At 30.5% G+C, this 20,539-nt stretch overlaps 1 protein-coding gene across 2 annotated transcripts in view; it reads right to left on the bottom strand.

Moving 5' to 3' along the window:
* LOC118202680 (synaptotagmin-10-like) overlaps positions 1–20,539 on the bottom strand; it is a 242,136-nt gene that overhangs the window by 106,144 nt on the left and 115,453 nt on the right. Inside the window, exons 1-2 of one of the 2 annotated variants that reach the window (XM_085821745.1) lie at positions 10,501–10,634; positions 1,821–2,099 (exon numbers count right to left, since the gene is read on the bottom strand). In XM_085821745.1, the coding sequence (XP_085677871.1) occupies positions 1,821–2,099; positions 10,501–10,522 (301 nt within the window). In that variant the 5' untranslated portion in view covers positions 10,523–10,634. Of the gene's footprint in view, positions 1–1,820; positions 2,100–10,500; positions 10,635–20,539 lie in introns of those variants that run through there. The other variant, XM_085821743.1, reaches the window with a different exon arrangement.

The raw sequence follows: 20,539 nt of genomic DNA on the forward strand, positions 1-20,539 counted from the left end.
TTTCCAGATCTATCTATATCATATGACTTGATGACGTAGCTAATTCGAAACTTAAAATTTGGAGAGATGAAACCTTTCTCTTGGTGAGCTTCCATAATGAATAAATATGCACTTCGCTTCTACTTTTGTTCTCTTTAAGACGCTGCCTCACTGATATTTTCCTATCGCAACATTATCAAAACTATAAAGGTTCTTGAATAGACACCATTAGAGTGGAAATTAAATTGCGGGGCCGCAAGTGACAGTTGAAATAAAGATGGATATTTAATCTGCCTCGGCTGTTAAGTTTACTGTCTATTACGGATTGAACATTCTGTACTCTATGCTATCAATGTTTCTGCATTATTACATTGAAATCTATTGTTTCATTTTATATATATTATTTATTTTAAATCTTCGTATGCGTGTATATTGGGCAGAAACGTTCATTGCAATTATAATGTTTTTTTTTAAAAAAAAAATTTGATGTGTGCACCACATGACTTCCTTGTACGATATATTAAATTATACGCATTTTTTCTTGTATTTCATTTAAACTTATTGCATTGAATTAATGTTGCTTCGTCGATAGCGCATAAACCACAACAGAACAAATGCACTCTTTAAAATTCACTATATTTGTTTACCATAGCGACACTCTGGCGCTAGGTTCTCTTAACAGTGTTACATTTCGTTCATATTTTAACTCAGAATGCACAAAATTTATATCATCTTAAGAATTATTTTATCGTTGCCACAGGTTCTATTCAAATACTATAATAAATCTAAAACGATGTATAAAAAAATTAAACAAAGAACAACAACAAAAAAAAGTTTTTTCACAGACGATTCAGTATTTCTCATTCAATAAATTCAGTTCTCACTTCGCGACAAGGAAAAATACATTAAAACTGAAGATGTCTGTATTGAAAATTATGAAATAAATCTTAAAGTTATTTCCTCGAATAAATTCCAGAATGGATTAAGCATGATTTACTTTAAAGAAAGCGATTAAAAGAAGGCGTTATCTTTGTTACTGCAAAGCTTACTTTCTCTAGATTGGCAACAAATCTACTACTCTGCTGTTTCAAATGTAAATAAGCAATAGCCGCCATGGAAAAAAATTATTAGGCTTAGTGACACTTAAACAACTTTTTAATTCTTGATAATTCTAAAAATATTGCAGACAGATTTACTACAGGCATAAAAACCTTAACCGGAAGATAAGAATAACATAATTCAATTATTTTTAAAGCAAAAAATGCACAATTTACAAACATATAAGAATAAAGAAACTGAGATCACTGAGCTGAGTAACAGAGTATATATATATATATATATATATATATATATATACATATACAAGTTGTACACTTTTGGTGCGGCTGATTGCAACCAAAATACGAGGTGCACATTTACATGTTATGGCCGTCCCTATATACAAAATGCTAACGTTCTGAGACTACTCGTTTTTGAGTTATGCGAGATACATACGTACGCACAGACGCCACGAAAAATTCTCTTCAGAATTCATTTTAAATTAGTTTTACATTTTTTTTGGTGTAAAAGAGTCCTTTATCCTGTCCTCACGTACAGATGTCACACAAAAACATCGTTAAATTGCATTCGATAGCGGTGAAAATGGATATTTCTGTCAAAATATGATGTCTGAAATTTTTGGCGATTACTTTCCTTTTACTTCGTACAAGGAAGTAATAAATGTAATTAACTATCAGTTATTGTTGTTCGTGAAGGTAATATAAAGTTATATACATCTTTTGTGGACACTATATATTCTTGTTTATCAGTGTATTAAACAGCTTGTTTAATTACACACTCACCCGTGGGTGATTTCTGTGGATCAGCTCCCATTTCCTTGCTGAATGAGTCTTCTCTTTGCTCAGTAGATGTTAGCTTACAATCAGGAGACTGCTGTTGACCACTGGAGGTGGACTGCTCGGGGTCCTGTTGCTCTGAGGGTTTGGTTGATGACTGCAGCCGCTGCACCAGCCATCGGTAGCTGAAGTAAGCTACGATTCCAAGTAAAACGAGGCTGAGGGTTAGGCCAGCCGCCAGGAAGGGAGGTATCGACATTCCGATAGATGATCCATCGTCAACATCTGCGAAGAAGATAATAACAATTAGGATTATCAACATCATGAACGATGATTCATTATTAGCCATTTAGAAAGAAGGTAAATAATACTAAGGTTACTGACATCCCGACGGATGAATCATTGTTAAAATCTGGAAAGAAGGTATTAACGGTAAGATTATTAATATCTAAAGAGAGAACGTACCATCAACAACTGTAAAGAATGTGATTTAAATTAACACGGCGAATAAGATTATTGGAGAATCTAAGGCAACAAGAATCAGCATTCCTAAATTTTCAAGACCAGTTTCGAAGGTTTAAATATAGAATCCTCCTCTTCAGCTGCAGAAGTGCAAATGACGGAAGAGAAGCCTGTGCTCAGACGATAACGATGAGAAGAATGAAGTTAAGCTACTGGCACCATCTATTGATGGAAAATTAAAACAATTATGAAATAATTTTTTTAAAAGCTGGGTTTAAAGACAGACTGGAATTAGAATCGTTAACAAAAAAGTAAACTATTTTTATGGACGTGAAACCTTTCTAGAAATCCTAATTCGCCAAGAGGAGACGTTTTTTGAATAATTTTCGCTGCAGAAAAAGAGAAATGTGATTTTTCTAATCTAAAGAGTTGGGTAGCTGAGAATTTATGCGTTTGTTTCTTAACATACGCCTCAAGTTCTTGCTGTCTTAGCCCCAATTTTCAAGAAAATTATTTCGCAGTTTTCATTTTTCATCAAAAGATGGCGCCAGTAGCTTGACTTTATTTTCATTTTTATCGACTTTATCTTGACTTTATTTCATTCAAAAGCATTAAATATATTTTCACAGAATATAAGTTTCTTTTCTGTTCCATTAGTAAAATGGGGATTAGTTCTTAACATTTTCAGCGACCTTGAAAATTACTACACAGGGCTTAACCGTTGTGGTAAAAATAGACCTTGTTTTTGAATCAATATTTAGTACAAATTTCTCTTTCAACATTTGCAATTCTTCAACTGAATTAGAAGCTTCTACATTCAAGCCTTCGAAACTAGTCCTGCAAAATTATGAATATGACGTTAATTCGTGTTGCTTTATCATCTTCAATAATCTGGAAAGAAGGCAATAAAAATGAAGCTGACAAGATTCCCAATGATGGCCTACCATCACCATCTGAAAAGAAGATAATGTCAATAAAGTATGGCCTTTTATTCTAAGACAATAAACCTACAAAATTAGTATAATTTTTTTAGTACTAGATATTTTATTGGAGTTGTACTTTTCTGATTATTTCTGTCTGCACTGTTTTACGAATTAGCTAAAGCGAAAAATTAAAAAAATCCAGATAAAAAAATAATGAATTTGTTAATTACCATAATTTATGAATGCATTTACAATAGTTAGTATGATCATAATTGTTTTGATGTTCACTAAATGAAAATAATATAAATTCATATTATTCAGAATTTCAAATGCATATTTTCAAAATATTCTTTTTGCTAAATATAGTATTTAAAGATTTTCGTGCCACAGATATTTATGAATTGAATGAGAGAATTCATATTCCTTTGTTTAAAACATTCAAAAGCATTAAATATATTTTCACAGAATATAAGTTTCTTTTCTGTTCCGTTAGTAAAATGGGGATTAGTTCTTAACATTTTCAGCGACCTTGAAAATGACTACACAGGGCTTAACCGGTTGTGGTAAAAATAGACCTTGTTTTTGAATCAATATTTCTATAACTATATTTAAATATTTTTGATGTTATAAATAAATTAAATATTTATTTCGTATTCTATGGACTTTCATCTATATTTGCTTTGTATTTTAAATTGTTTCAGATTTGTGAAACATTGTTGCATTTTACCGTTACAGATTGGGACATACAGAACGCAATAGTACGCTTGTTTTCTTTTGGAAAACTACGATCCGGGGAAATAAATTACTTTCTGACACAGAAAATGCAAGAAGTCTATTAAATAATGATGAAAATATGAGCATAGGAAGTATGTGTCTCACGATGTAAGATATAAATCCGAAAATTGATTTACTTATTAAAGGAGCCTTGCAACCCCAAATCGATGAAAGTACGGAGTTTCCAGTTTTTTTCATAAAAATATACTTTTATTATGCTAAAAAGAAATTTTAAAACGATCTGAGAATAGTAAATGGTATATAAAGATTTTTTGAGATGTTGACAGTGCTTTGAATGCCACACCCACTACAGTGTTTATTCTCTTTTACTTCAGAACTGTGTCAGTTATTTATTAAAAATCGATGTAGAAGAGGAACTTAATTAGATGTTACTAGAATTAACAGCGAACTCTGTTTTTAAACCGATTGATTTTAAATAAAACATAGTTCGGAATTTTTTTCACTTTTTTTTCTTCTTTTTTTAAATCATCTCAGTATATATTTGTATGTGTATTATCAATTATCAGTCAATTTTATTATGTTTCTTCAAAAATGGAAATTATTTATGACAGAAATGAACAGAAAAAGTGACATAATGAAAGTAATCAAGTTCCTGACAGTAGCATTATTGAAAAGTGTGCTGGAAGAGCCATTAAATACTTTAATTAATTAAAATATTCTAAAATTAATACAAAATACAATTTATATACTATAACAAATGGGTAAAAAAGAGAAGAAATCACGTATGCTGCTGAGCAGTTTGAACAATGTCATTATCTGCGATTCGAATATTGAGAACAGTATTATTGATTGCTCATATTTCTCACTTTCGAAAACCCGATATTTTCTACAGCCTGTTCAAAACGGGAAAAATCTCTTCTTTATGAGATCGGATCCACACGCTGATTATCCTGGATGAATTCGTTTTTATGCTCAACCCTCACCCACAATAACTTTAAAGAAAAATATCAGGAACGAGGTATGAATCAAGAGCGGTTAACGAGAATTAAGGGGTGTTAGAACCCCAAAATTTTCAAAAAATTTTGATTTCGGATTTTTGCATTTTCAAATTCTCTACACATTTATCTTTCTAAAAATACCATTATTTAATCTCTATGAAAATTAGAACTGTAAAGAAATCTAGTTTTAATTTGTCATTTATTGCTTTGATCAATGAGGATTTTTACATAAAAACGCGTTTTTCTGCAAACGTGATTTTTTTATACTCGATGTACCTTTTCTCAGGAACTACTGCTCACAGGTATTTGAACTTTTTATGGCTTATTTATTAGGTTCCCTAATATTTACTGAAATGAGCTTTTTGTAATAAACTCAGAAACTTTTTTTTTAAAAAAAAATTTTTGTGTGAGAAAAAGGCTAAATTTTACTATGCCTAACAAAATATTTTGCAATTTACTCTAAAATTCAAAAGGCTTCAAAAGCTCATTTCAGTATAATCAGATAGGTATACTTTAATTACAAAAAACAAAAAAAATTCAAGCTTGTATCAACAGCAGATGTTGAGAAAAGGTACATCGAAAATGGCCAATTTAACATTGTCGGTATAGGGGTTTCTGATACCCCTTAAATGAACATCGAATAGAATCGAATGAACAGTAGGATTAGAAAAGTCAACTCAATCAAACGCTAACTTTCAGAACTGATTTCTTTCAACTGTAGCAATGTTCCCTAGAATGTTCCTTTTTACAGAGAACTAACAGTACTTGTTCCCCCTTGATATAATAATCTTACACATTGAAATTGTAAATTTTTTGTATTATACTTTAATATGGCTTTTCATAGTCATAATTTCCACAGTCAAATTACCAGTTCCTTTTTATTGTCCAGTTTTACTCGAAATTTAATGAACTCTCTACATGAATGCAGAATGCTTAAATACGGAAAGCAGAAATTTTTGTATGTTTCATGTTAGAATTACCGTGGGCAAAAAAACCGTCGCACATATACTCACGTACACACAGACCGACAGACAGGCATCATCGCAAAAATAGTACAACGTGTTGTGTGGACCCTAATTCGTGCTTATTCACTAAAAACTCACTATCGAATATTTTTTGGACCGAAAACTTTGCTTCCCTTACAGGTTGGCGTGAGTAAAAAAGTACAAAATCTCGTTAACGTTTTACGTAGTTACATTAAAAAAGGCAAAAGTCTTATTTCTTTCATCAGATACAAGTTAAACTTTCTCGTGAAACCACTTTTATCATAATAACAAATATTCGGCAAATGCTTTCTTTTGGAGAGTTTGCTAGCGTATCTTTTTCTCTACGAAAAACTTTTATGCAGATTTATGGAAGCTTGCATCAAAGACGTGCACGGAATATTCTTGCAGTTTTTATGGATAACTCAAGATTGTAAGTTTGAGATATAGTTTTTCTGAGAATTTTGATTTCTTAAAAGAACTATTTTGAGAGCATGAAAAACGGATCCAAATAAACAAGATAGACAGTACTCCTAAAGCTTTTTCTCAGCCAGCCTTTGTTGAAAAACTTTCGGTAAAGTGTGGAACAGAAGTGAGTGGTTCAAGAATGAAATTCTGTTTTGAGTATGTTTGTCTTAAATTTGAAATTCAGAAATATCGAAATGTATATCGTTTGGGAAGAACAGAATGCGTATAAAAGAACGTCAGATATGTTTGACATGTAAATAACATCTAATAAAACCAAGATCCTTAAAATAAAATCTCTAAATTTATATCCTCCAATTTTTTAAATTGGTTGATATTGATTTTAAGAGTTTAAATTTGCTTGTAATCAAAATCGTAAATTTAAAAAAAAAGTTTAAAATCAATTTTGCATTTTTGATCTCAAAATTTATTTTATAAAGTGTGGAACTGAAGAAAGGGGATGAAGAATGAAATTCGGTTTTGAAATATGCTTGTCTTGAATTTGAAATACAAAAATACTAAAAAGTATACCGTTTGGGATATATATAAAAGAAAAACAGATAGGCACGATATGCAAATAACGTCTAGTAAAACCAAGATCCTTAAAATAAAATCTCAATATCCCCCAATTTTTTTCACATCAACTTCACTTTTGTTCTACGATTGTAAAGATTTTAATTCTATACGACGGATAAAAAAGAATACAAATCTGAAAGTTTCAGTTATGAAACTTCAGCTTTAAATTGATGCCAATCTTATATAAAAATTCTATGCATTTCGAAAGTGGCTAATATGGTTTCTTCTTCTTCAAAAGCTAAAAATATTTTATGTTATTTTTCTAGAAACAAACATTTAAACAGCAAAATTAATTTTATTCCTGGTTGTCCTTTTTATGAGGGGATTTCCTTGCGAAACGTTTTGCAGATTCTAGTTATAGTCAAGTGCTTCCATTACACATAATGTTCGAAGACATTATGTATATTACCTTGCCGAGTGGTCTAATCAATACTGAGCGGACATAAACCTCAATGACACCATTTATCCTTTTGTCCATAACATATACACGAAGGGATGGAGAATTGTTTAAAAGTTGTGTCTAACCAATTCTATTCCAATAGAATTGGGGAGACCTGTTCTCTATTCTAATAGAATAAAGTAAAACAGTTCCTCTGGGTGTGTGTCATGGAGGTAGGAAGTAAGAAGGAGAGGCCCTATCCGGTTATCGCCATACACTGCTATGAAGCACTTGTGATTCCTTCGTGGTGACCAAAACATTCAGTGATTTATCATTAAGCGGGATCATTGGGCTTTGACATGATCGGATGTAAATATTTTGTAATTACGCCTTAAACATACATATAAATGTATGTAATTTCTTTAATACAATATTTCAAAGTTCTAAGTATGTGAAAAGAGTACATTTTTGAACAACGTTTCATTCTGAACGCAATTAAATGCTATACTTATCACGGAACAGTTTAATTTGAAAGAAATATTTTCACAAGTTTTCGTTAATTGCATAAGAAAAAAATTAAGGTTATTCGATTTTATTCGGTTAAGGATTGCAAAAATTAAGATCAAAGTAATAAAGTAGTAAAGTAATTTCAAAGTAATAAATAAAATTATGCTTTATTTCTTTTCTATTTACAGAGCTTCTTCCTAAAATACTTTCTCAGATATGACATGATTTTTTTAGCTTCTGAGGCATCTTATAAATCGAAAGATCTAAGTCAATTTATAATTAATGCTCTATTCGGACCATTTCAAATTAGAGCACCTTTTATTTTAATCGTGAAATATTTTAATAGTTGAATATTGGCGCTCATTTCCATGTACTTAAATTTCTCTGAACATTTCTGAAAAGGAATAAAAAAAGATTTTTAAAAAGATATTATTTAAAACTTGTAACTAAGTTATTATAAAATGTAAGGAAATAGTTCTTTTAATTACATTTATCATATTTTTTCTTACCCTACCCTTAATTTCAACGATGTCAATTATAAAACTCTTCTTTATTACTTCCCTAAGTACACATTTCATAGAATTTGCTTTACAACACCTTTTAACAGATTGCTTTCCAGTACGAACAATTCTTGCTTAAATAGTTTTATGAACGTATTTGTCAACAGGATTTCAATTTATGTTTACAATTCATTTTAAGGTTATTGTACATTTAGGTTATTTAAGGTTGTAATAATAATATATATAAAGTTATAATTTAAGAGTTTATTAGATAATATTTGTATTCATTATAAATTTAGATACATTTAATTATTAGATTTATTTTATTTAAAACATTTTGGCGTGTGGAACATAAAATAAAAGTAGCGAATACTCTAACAAGTGTTTCGAAAGACGTATACAATTTTAAAGGTACCGTAAGGTATTTTTCATTCTTTAAGCATAAGATTTTTGCTAAAATATATATTTTTGTAGTTCAGCAGCTTAGAATTTTATAAAATAAATTCATAATCAAAACTGCTGTTGTTAGTGATCGAAAAATAACCAAGATGTGATTTTTGCATAAAATGTTACTAAACTATACAAATTGCTAATATCTATCACACAATGAATATTTCTTTTATGCGGAAGTGTCCCGATTTTTTCGATTTGTGTGGACTGTCGTGTGTTGAAACATTAACAGAGCGCTGTCAAGGGAGTTTCTGAATGTAAACAAAAAAAAAAAAAAAAAAAAAAAAAAAAAAAAAAAAATCAGGAGACCGAAGCCTTGGAGCAGTGCTGCCCTAGTAAAAACCTAATTGTGCCCTCCTTGCTTTCTTACCTCCATGGTGTGTATGGAGAGGAGTGAAGCGTAGAAAAACGCAAGTATTAGTAAAGTGGCCTTTAAACAGTTTTGGCTTGCAGTCAGTTATATAATGCATCCTATTTTATATTTCCTCAGTAGGTTTTGTTTTTCTCGCGATATTCTCCCCCCCCCTATTTTTTAAACTTTTCTTTTAATCTAAGAATCGGTCACTTTATGATTAAACCTTCCTCGGCAATGATATCTAAACGCATCAGCTAGTTAGCAATTTCACCATCAGAACAGTATCGAGGCTGCACAACATGAGGAAGCCGATACTACACCCGCGGAGAGGAGAGGGCAAGAACACACTTATGCAGGTACAGGTAAAAGTACGAAAGACACCAGCAATGTACCGTAGGTCAAATGCTAATGCCTTACCGACTAATAATTCCTCCCAACCCCCAAATCTGCATGTCTTATAACAGCTGACAAAAAAGGGTAGAGTTGCGCCATGAAAATGAGCATCTGAAGCTTCCCAAAGAATGTAGAATGCACTTATTGTGTTACATTTTTGGGGGTATACAGTCTTACCGCATACCCCACATCCAGTATTTATTAAAAATAATGCATCACATTAATTAAAATTTCTTTTTAAAAAATTAAATCAATTAAAAACTTTCAGTTTAAAAACTGAACTTTTGTGAAGTCAGAATCTTTGACGTCTTTCTCATTATAAAATAAATGAATAATAATACAAAAAACAATTAACATAAATCTAATCAACTATTTTTTCAAAATTTTTGTCCATAATTTAATTTTTAGATTGAAAGAAAAGTTTAAAAATTTCTGAATTGCTATATTTGGATATTTAAGTTATTATTTGTATTATGATTATATTGTATACTGCACGTTATAGCGAAAAATGCAAGGGGGAGTCAATGAAAGTCGTTTAAAGAAAAAGGTTAGAAATGTTTCAACATTCACAACTAGCTTTGATTTTCTAAGTGTACACCTTTCGTGGAGGTAAGACGAATCGCACGGAATGTCAGGGTTCCGTAGAACACGAGCTCAAGATCTCTGATCTTAATTAATTTAATAGCTTTTTAAAATATTATAATTTAAAAAATCCTTTATAATACTCAAGTCTGATAAAAATACTAAAAATTCATAAACCAACACCAAGCTTATTTACCAAACAAATTCATATCACTCATTCGAACAGTTGGGTTAGTATGCTTATTACATTCTTCGAAAGTTCAAAAACAGATGCTAAGACACTGTGCAAATATATATTATTAAAAAATTACTTGATTACTGTATACGAATAAATCTTGATTACAGAAAATGTTACTTCAGAACCCTCTTACAACTTACCACATCTCTCATCGAAAAGCATTCCATTTACTCACTGTAACCCATACCACAAAGTACCACAGCCCAATTAATTTGATTTCAAGCGTATGCGCACTAAGCTACGTAAAATCCATCAATTATCCATCAAAATCCCACAGCTGTCGGCAGCAGATATAAACTACCCTCAGAGAGACAGCTGCTACATTTACCAACTGCAATACCTTTATTCATGCGTCGCGAAATCGTATACTGATGTTAATGGAGCACGTTCAGGAGAAAATTGAATTATCTGTAGCAGTTCACATTATCTATAGTCTTCTTGATAATCAATAAATGTCGAGCTCGGGATACAGGGAGTCAATTTCGTTACGGTCTTGAATAACTTGTTTGCCTAGGTATGATTATAGATGTAGAATTAATGTAATTTTCGGGTCTCCATTATGCAGTAATTGAGTATACTTTCATTGCAGTAGTTGTATTCTGAAATTTATGTAGGAATAAGTGGAACGTTTGTAAAAGGTCAGCTGTTTTAAGAGTTGCAGTTAAAGAAATATTGTCTAGGCATACAGTATAAAGTCGGTTCACGAATTTAATTCAATCCGAAATGTCCGTAAATCAAAACGATTTTGCCCATAGAAATTAATATGAAGTGGATTAATTTATTCTTGGATTATAGATGATTACTTATTTAAAATTTACAACAGAATTTTATGCGTAAGTTCATAACCTAAAATGAATTGATATAAATTTATATTAGAAAAAGCGAAGGGAAAAATGTGTGTGGCGTAGAAGGTTAAGTTTTGCCATACGTTTTTTGTATTCAGTATTGTCGACGTTAGAGGAGCCACCTGGGAAAAAAGTTGTAATATTTTGTGTTCTAAAGAGATGACGCTGATGTTTGTTTTATTGCGCCACCTTACGGCCACTTATATTGAGTTTTGAGTGTGTTTTGAGACGTCGCGAAGAGTGAATTATGCAGCTTTTTGAGAAATTAAATTTTCATATACAGTCCATTAATGAGTTCTTGTGTACAGTGATTTATTTTAATTATGAATATAAATGAGTTGTCGAGCCCAACTATACTATTTATATTCAGGATGTAAATTGATGAAGATCTCCGAATTTGCTCTGGATATCTTCACCTGTAATAATTATTACCGCTTGGAATTATAAATAGGATTCAAAATGTTTCAATCATTTTTTTGCTTTTCTGGCATTTTAATTCACAAAGATTATGCGAACTGTTAACACACAAAAGTAATAACTCAGTATATGAAAATACTGAAAAACTGGTAAATCATACTGCAAATTAAAAATTACTTTTCCTTCATTAAATGACACTTATAAGTTTTACAGGATTTGTACATATTGTTACGAATTTTGTATAATGTAATATGAAAAGTCTGATGAGCGCGAAACTGTGCCAGAAAAATAAGATTACAGAGGGAAGTCTATTTAACATTGAGATAAGTGGCTATCTCGCAAAATCGAAGAGATATCGCCAAATTGGCGATAGTTTTGGCAACTAATTTTTGTCGCAAAATTTGGCGAAAAATTTTTAAAAGTCGCCAAACATGGCGAAAATTTGGCAACATTTGAATCCGGTCTCTGTATAACTGCAACTGGTACTGTAATTGAATAACTATAATTGATCCCTATGTGTAACTGTTACCGTATCCTGTCCTTCGTTGTAACTTGTATTGTATTTGCCTTTCAGTAATTTTGAGAAACGGAAGGTACTGGAAACGCTTCGGTGGCCAAGGGAAAACTACATAAGACCAGAGAGAGCATAAGTTCTCAGGTTTTAGTTCAGAGTCGACTTTGAAGTACTGCGATATCTCCGTGAGAACTTCGCTCTTTAGAGGTGCTTCGCATTGCATTGTGTTTAACACTCTTAATAGTTTAAACTGGCAGTTATTGGCTATGCTCTATCTTACTGAGAAGAGCTGTACGAGTATTTCTATCGAAAGTTCCAGAAATGCGAAGTGTTTCTTTTGGTAAAATAAATTCTAGCAAGCTATCATTAATTTTGGATGTATTTAATCCATGAAGAACCCGAAACCAAGGAAAACACACCAAGGAAACAGATAAGAATTAAATTTGCAAATAATAAAGTTAAAGAAATGGTACGTAACAATTAAAAAAACAAATAATTAGAAAATTTTAATCTTTTTTATTTCTTTGTAGCAAAGGAAGTATTATAATCACTAAAAATTTGGGTTATAATACTTCAACGGAAATAGCCATTTTGACTATTTGTTTTTGCATGACATCTGTACTAAAGATAGAATAAAGCACTCTTTTCTCCAAATATTTTCGCAATCTTTGGTCGTAGATATACTTCCAGTTACATAAATGTTTATGACGAAAACATTCATGTTATGGCAATGTCAAATTAAAAATGAATAATGTTTGATAAATCACGAAATTTAACTTTTAATGCGATGCCCGGCTCCTATTTTAAAAGTTTTAAAGTTATTATGAAAAAATGAAATTGTAAGTTTTTTGACACCCGTACGACAAAAATTGACTGGGATACGTAATTTCGTAATTTGCAATTTTTGACGTCATTGTCAATTTGCCTTTGTTGATTAAGTTACACTAATTCGAGGAAATAAATTTAAATGAAGTGCAGTAAAAAATGTATATAATTTCATAGGCTCTACAATGAAGTTTTCTGTGGTGTCTACATAAAATGTTTTTCTAAGTCATTTAATTACATGCAGGCCTTACTAAGTTCTAGAGTTTAAAATGAGCAAATTTGTGAGGATTAATATTTCAAGTGTGATTAATTCTTTAAACAAGCTAGACTGTTATATGAAAGTTTTACCGCAAATAACTTCTGAAACATTTTTACACGCACACTTGAGAATGTATAGCAAATATTCTTTTGTGATATAATTTTTAACTATCTTTCTTTCTTCTTATTTGTATATATTACGAAAGTAAACAACATTCATAAATCCTACACGGTAAGTTTGCGGTCATTTCAGACAAACTTAATTAGTTATAATATGAGTTTACATAACACAGGCGGCGCAAAGGTAACAAACTTAATTAGTTATATATGAGTTTACATAACAGCATCGACTAAATGTAACATAATTTTAGAAATTAAGTAACTTTTAATTAAAGTACACTACTCGTTGTTTGCCTTCTTAATTTGCAGTATACGTTGTTCTGTCTTCTTAATGAGGTAATGACAGGTTTAACCTAATCTGAGAAAATTTCACTCAGTTTTACCTGCAAATGACAAACATTTATAGACGACGTTTTAGGTTAATAAATGTTATTAAAATGGCGGTGGAGAATTGTATATTTTGGCTTATATTTCATGCGAACTATTTTAAATGAATCTTTTATTCTGTTTATTTATTTCTTTTGGTCATTTTTAAACAAAATTTAAATCCGACCTCGCGTTTATATTGTATGTTAGATTTAAAAACTCTAACAGGATTTTTGTTATTTGTTCGGAGCCATTTGTGGTTTTCTCTGTCACTAATAATAAGGGTCCGTCAGGTAGGCTATTATGTTAATTAGATTTATATCCCTTCGCAATTTCTCGTATATATGTATACGAGTTATTATGTTACTGGTTTATTGTTGTACGCGCTCGTTCCTACAGAATCTCATGGCTAACTATTGGTATGGCTGTGTTGGGATAAATTTAATAAAATCACTAAAAATAATTTAGGTCATTGTTACTGATTACGGTGTTGTAGAGATAATAAAATAAAAATCAACATACTTATATAACAAGGTCAGATGAGGAGAAAAATAAGAACTCTAATATCAAGATAAACGCCTCTAAACATTAAAAAAAAAAAAATAGATAAAGCTATTCCACTTTTAAGATTCTAGCTATATTAGAGTTATTTGGAAGGCTAAATCGTGACTTGAACTGTTGAGGAACTATTCGCTAATTTTCATCTATATCAGCAGCAACACTTAGGAAGATGTTCTTATTCAACACAAGAACAGTATGTACAGATGGCATTCCTGGTGCTTACAAAGCTTTGCCATTACTTTTGGCGGCAACTCAAAATAGGAACATAAAATTAAAACTAATCATATGTTGAATAATCATCCGAAGCTGTACAGAGATATTTAATAGCATAGTTGGCTCTTGGTATAACCACCGAAGTTGGCTAACCGGCAATTAATATGCACAAACGTATGAAAAAACCCCGTTTAAACTAGCAAAAGAAACAACGTGGCTAAAAGGCAGAACACGCGTTGTCTGAAGTAACTGAAACACCATCTTTCTACCCTACTTTGCCTCATACGCGAAACTGAAATATCATTCTGGCAAGGAGCCCACCAGCGGCCGAGCGGTAAAGACGCTGAACACTGGTAGTTCGGTCCGAGGTTTGAATCCGCGAACGGGCTGGCTGCATGGGCGTTTTCGTGGTTTTCCTCATGTGTAACGTTGTATACGAGCCATTTTCCCTTAGAAAGTCCTCCACGAAGGCATCTCTCCCTTTAGGCAGATAGCTCTCGTGTGCTTTGCCATAATTGAATAATCCAATCCAATCCATTCTGGCAAGAAAGCGTAGGTTGAAAATTATATATATATAGGAAAGGTTGCTTCCAAAATAAAATTAACTCTTAATAAAACTAAATAAAACCCTACCAACTTAATGCGGGAGGAATATTGCAGATCAACAGTATGGCTCCCAGAGCGAAGTCTGAAATGGATGGTCACTGAAAAGACACTCTGTACAGTTGCAGGACTTTGGATTCAATTATGTACTAATTCACTTAACTGCGTGATGGTCTTTCAGTGTCTTTTATTTATGTGGTTACTCAAAAGGGAGAGTAAACACTTCCGAAAGTTTCAAGAAACATTTTGCTTTGGGTTTTGAAAATACAGTATTAAGATACTTCAGTCAGGTTGGAGAAAAATCGCCAGACTTGATGATAGAAGGCCTGGGAAGAAAAATAATGCACATATCTCGCGTTCTATTCGAGTTATTCGTATAATTCAAACATCAGTCGATTCAGATAAAAGATCTAGATCAAAATACGTAAAATAAACACATACAAACAATTTAAGGGGCCACAGATGTTATTAAACAAAAATACACTGTAAATAAATAAAAAAAATATTTCAAATGAAAGAAAATGCACACCAAATAAATTAATAAATAAATAAAAACAATACAAAAATGCATTGAAACAAAATTATATAAAAATAATCAGAAATATTTACAAAAACGTGCAACAATACTCTCTTAAGTTTTTGGAAAATATCGCTTAACTATAAAAATCAGTAATAAAAAGTACAATAGAACATTAATTATTCACATTATGCGTACACATTATGCGTACTCCATTATTCCAGAACTTGATAAATAAGCTCTGCACATGCACCCATCCTATGCCAAATAAAATTTGTTCAGTAATATCCTGACAAGATATGGACATACGGGTAATACTACGCCAAGTAAAATCAAATTAGTTGCAGATTTACCTATCTGCATTTATTTGTTTCATTGATTTAAATAATAAAGACATTAGCATAGTTCACATTTCCTTATATGCAAGCTTATGATGTAATGATTGACATGCAATAATTGGCAAATAAGTAATGTATAATCATTAAACAGAAAGGATATATCTTACAAATACATATAAGTCAGTTATCCTTTTTCCCTCCCGTGGATTATTTTGTAGCCTTAACAAACACTCTAAAAAAAAAAACTAACGTTATTTTTATTAACTAACGTTTTTCTAAAAATAGATTAAACAGTCATGATGATGTCATGTCAATTGTCTCTTCAAGAAAGGAATTTTTTGCAGTGCAATATACAGCATACGATCAGTTACTTATTTTCTGTTTACATTTTGTTAGTTCCCGTCTTGCTGTTTTCCATGCATGATTTTGCATGCTGAGAATAAATTGTCATTTTTTTGCCTTGAATGTAAAATGCAGCTACTTTTCTAGCTTAATTTATAATCATTAATAAAATATTAAATTAAAACTAGAAAAAATTAATCCATGCTTCAGTTCATGTTTAGTTGAACAGATGTACGTTACGTATTTCTTTTTACTCGAATAAAATGTAATTTCTTTGCATAATTTTAATAGAGTATATACAAAAACAAAGTTATGATTTTAGCTTTAGGACATAGGTAAATAAAACCCTTTACGAAATTGTATTGACAAGTAGAGACTGATATTTAGCGATTAACACTGTAACTGCACGATGAAAAGTATTTTGTTATAAAGTTGAAAAATCATACCCCTGAAACTATGAAATTCCCCCTCCCACCCCCTAGGATAAATCCTACCACTGGAGAGCTCCTACCCCTGGCTGAGAACCCCTGATATAAATCTTATGAAATACTTAAACAATCAAACATTGCCGATATACTAGGTTTTGCAATCCGAGGTTCGAGACTAACTGCAGAAGTTTTAAATTTAAAATGAATTTATATTAAAGCATTTAAATATGAACTAATACATATCAAAAGACATTTTGATATGTATTAGTTCAAATTTAGTTGAATTAACGTTGTTATCCTGACTATTAAAAATACTCATTGTTTTATCAATAGCTTACGTTATTACACTGATAAGCAACGTACTGTTATAGTTTGAAAGCAAATTACACACCGTTCGCCCAACTTTAGACGAATTATTAACAGCTTTAGTTTTGGCTCTAGTAGTGATTCGATATAAATGAAAAAAAAATAACAAAAGAATACAGTTAATAATTATTAAATTAATTAAGCACGAAAAATTTCAATTGCGCATTGAATTCAATCTAATATAATGAAAATTTTTAACTAAACGTAAAGAGGAATAATCTCAAGAAAATTAAATTATAAAGCTAAAAATTAATCCCTAAATATTTCTCTAAAGAAAAGTTTTAATTTATACGATCTTTATAATAGAGAGCGGGATATTTATTTAAAAATGGGAATTAAGTGCTTAATTTGATCACCCAATCTACCTTACGATACAGATTTAACGAACAAAATCGTATATAACGAAATAATAAAATTCACACTCCTCTGCGCTACAGTAATATACAATCAACCCATTCTTGTCGCTGATAAACACCGAGAAACTTTTAAAAAAGCATTCAATAATTAATTAATAAAGCAATTTAAACACCTGTTCCTCGCCCAGATAGTTCATGCAAGATATAAATCATTTAAAAAGGGATTTTAGAAAGAAGGTACTCGAGATGAGGATATAATTTTTCAATAGATATACAGACAGAAAAAACACGGATTCTTTGACACACAATTATAGTCTTCGTAGCGATTTAATGAGCTTTAAACAATTTAATTCTTTCAAGGCACGGTATTTGTATCGTCAAAATAAACTGTCTCGTTTTGTAATTAGTAAAAAGTACTTAAATGGTATTTGGATACTGAATTAAAAAAGAGGCAGCAGTGAATATTTTAAGAAAATTGCAGTCAGCTTTATTTATGCGTCTTTAATGACTGGTTGGAGACACAAACGTTTGACTGAATATCACACTTAGCATTTACTTTATAAAGTTTCTAAATATTTCAAGAAAATGTTTTTAAAGTAATTAATTAATAGCAGATTGCATTCTTAAAAGGTAATTACTGATATGTAATTCCTTTCAAAATTGCTTTTACATGCAATATTATTGGAAGTCTTTTTCTTATAATCCTTTTAAATTGTGCATTAGATTTAAAGCATGCTTAATTTACGGCTTTGAGGGCTTTTAGAATATGTGAGTTATATGCATTGATGCATTTTTTTAACATCCGATGAAAAATTCTTATTGAATTGCTGCCTTTCTTTTAACCGTTAACAGATATGGTAGAACAGTGGTATCATACTCGAACTGCATGCGGCCCGAATGCATGATATAAAAACAGCAGACGAAGAAAGACTGATTTTTTTGGGGGGGAGGGGGGTAAAAATATACTAAACAAGTTTTAAATACCTAAACAACAATAAAAATATAACTATTCTGTCTATAATATTTAAATATATGGTATCTGTGAGACATATTTGGTTGGTTGCACTTTGTTATTCAAATATATTGATAGTTAAATGTTAAATTTTCTGACTTATATTTATTTCAAATAATTCTAAAACGTTGAAAAAATCATTGAATAACATACTGTTATTTAAACTAGAAAAAAGAAATTGTGAAAGCTTTCTAAGCTTTTGGAGAAAATTTACCAATTGGTACAAAACTTGAGAATGAACAAAAAATTTAGTCCCTTTTTCTTATTTATTAAATTTTTCTCCGACGCATAAATAAAAATACGTATTTTGTATTCATTTATTAATTTGTTAATTATATATTATTAATTAATTTGTTAATTATTCATTTATTAATTATATATTATTTGTGACGCATAGATAAAAATACATTTATTGTACGCAAATAAACTTATTTATTTTTTTATTATTTTTGTAACTTCCTGAAGGAATGCAGCCAGTTTTTAATCCCATTGTAAATTAATCAGCTCCATTTACTTAGTTTCTGGTAGGTAATTCATGTTCGTTGTTTACGCAAAGGAAAATAATGTAAAGTAATTAAAATATTGAAATCTTTGTAATATTGTTAATAAACACATAACTGAGATTTCTTAGCGAGCCTCACCAAATTGCGGCCCACGAGCTGCCAGGATAAGACCACGGTGATAGAATACTCGTTAAATGGAGGTAACAGTTTAAAGATAAAATTTTTCGAACCCGCAAGGAAAAAAAAAAGAGTTTTTAAGAACTAAATTTTTTTAGACTCAAAAAATAATTAATGAACTAAAAATATAAAAATTATTTATCATATCATTGAACAACAGCAAGAGATAAAATAATTCTATTATAAAAGTTATCTACAGTTTTATATCACGAATAATAAAAGTATGGGGCATCATTATAAATGTACAAAAGTAATGGCTGATACCTTTGACAATGCAATTTGATTCTTAAGTTTCGTTATTTAGGCGCCAGAGTTTATATTATCTATGATATGACATTTTAAACTAATTTTGGAATGATAATTAATCTTTTGTTTCCTTTGCTTCCTTTAAAATTATTTATAAAGTTATTTTAATGTCATTTTTTTATATTAGTCTATAAATTATTCTGTGAGTTTTAAATAGAAGCTTATATTTGAAACTTCTTATTAAAAGATTTTTAGTCTCAATACCAAGTTATCAATCAAATTATTCAAATGAAAAATCATTTTTCAACAATGAATGCCCTTCCATGAGTTGTTTGCGTCAAATGATCAGAAAATCTAGCGATTTTGCAAAAACGTCAGAAATTGCGTAAAAACTCTTACACCAACATCACTTAAAAGATCTTGTTTCTCTCTATCCGACGGTGCAAATAATAAAAATCTGAAATTTTGAGCTTCTTTTTAAAATTCAGTTATGCTCAAAAAATAGTTCCAACATTAAAAAAAAATGGAAATCGATTTTCAAAAAATTAATTCTCAACATTGTATTGCCATCCATAAACAATTGTGTGCCCTACGGTTTTTATTATTTCAAAATCAGGTTTAAAAATATTATTATCCTACATAAGATTCTTTAGATCAAGAATTTTTATCTCATCTCAAATTACTGGGATTGATGATTTATATTATTTGCCTTTTACCCGAAACTGAAGCGAAGTATTGCTGTATATTCAATTAACTACTATTAAAAACTATAAAGGCGGGTAAGTACACACAGCATTCCATATGTAAACAAAAACTCCTTTAGGTACGTAACGACGCCTTCCACCCCGACATCATTACCAGTATACTATCACGCCAATTTTAAATTAATATTATTAAACTAATAGTTTTATTTAACTTAGATTAATATTATTAAACTAATACTAATCGCTAAGGTTATCTGTTAATATCCTTAGCGATCCATTTGATAAAACTGGTAATATATCAGCTATATATGTCTGTGTGTAAAATAAAAAATAGGTAAATCAAAATTATATCTTAAATTAGCAAATTGCCCTTTGATTCTTCATTTTACATTGGGTATTTTCTCACTCTATTCTTGGAGTAGAAAAAACTATTTTTGGAATTCACCATTTAGAGATTAATCCAGATCA

Source organism: Stegodyphus dumicola, chromosome 8, assembly GCF_044657685.1.
Source record: "Stegodyphus dumicola isolate Sdum_Otavi_A_Nest chromosome 8, ASM4465768v1".
Classification (NCBI taxonomy): Eukaryota; Metazoa; Arthropoda; class Arachnida; order Araneae; family Eresidae; genus Stegodyphus; species Stegodyphus dumicola.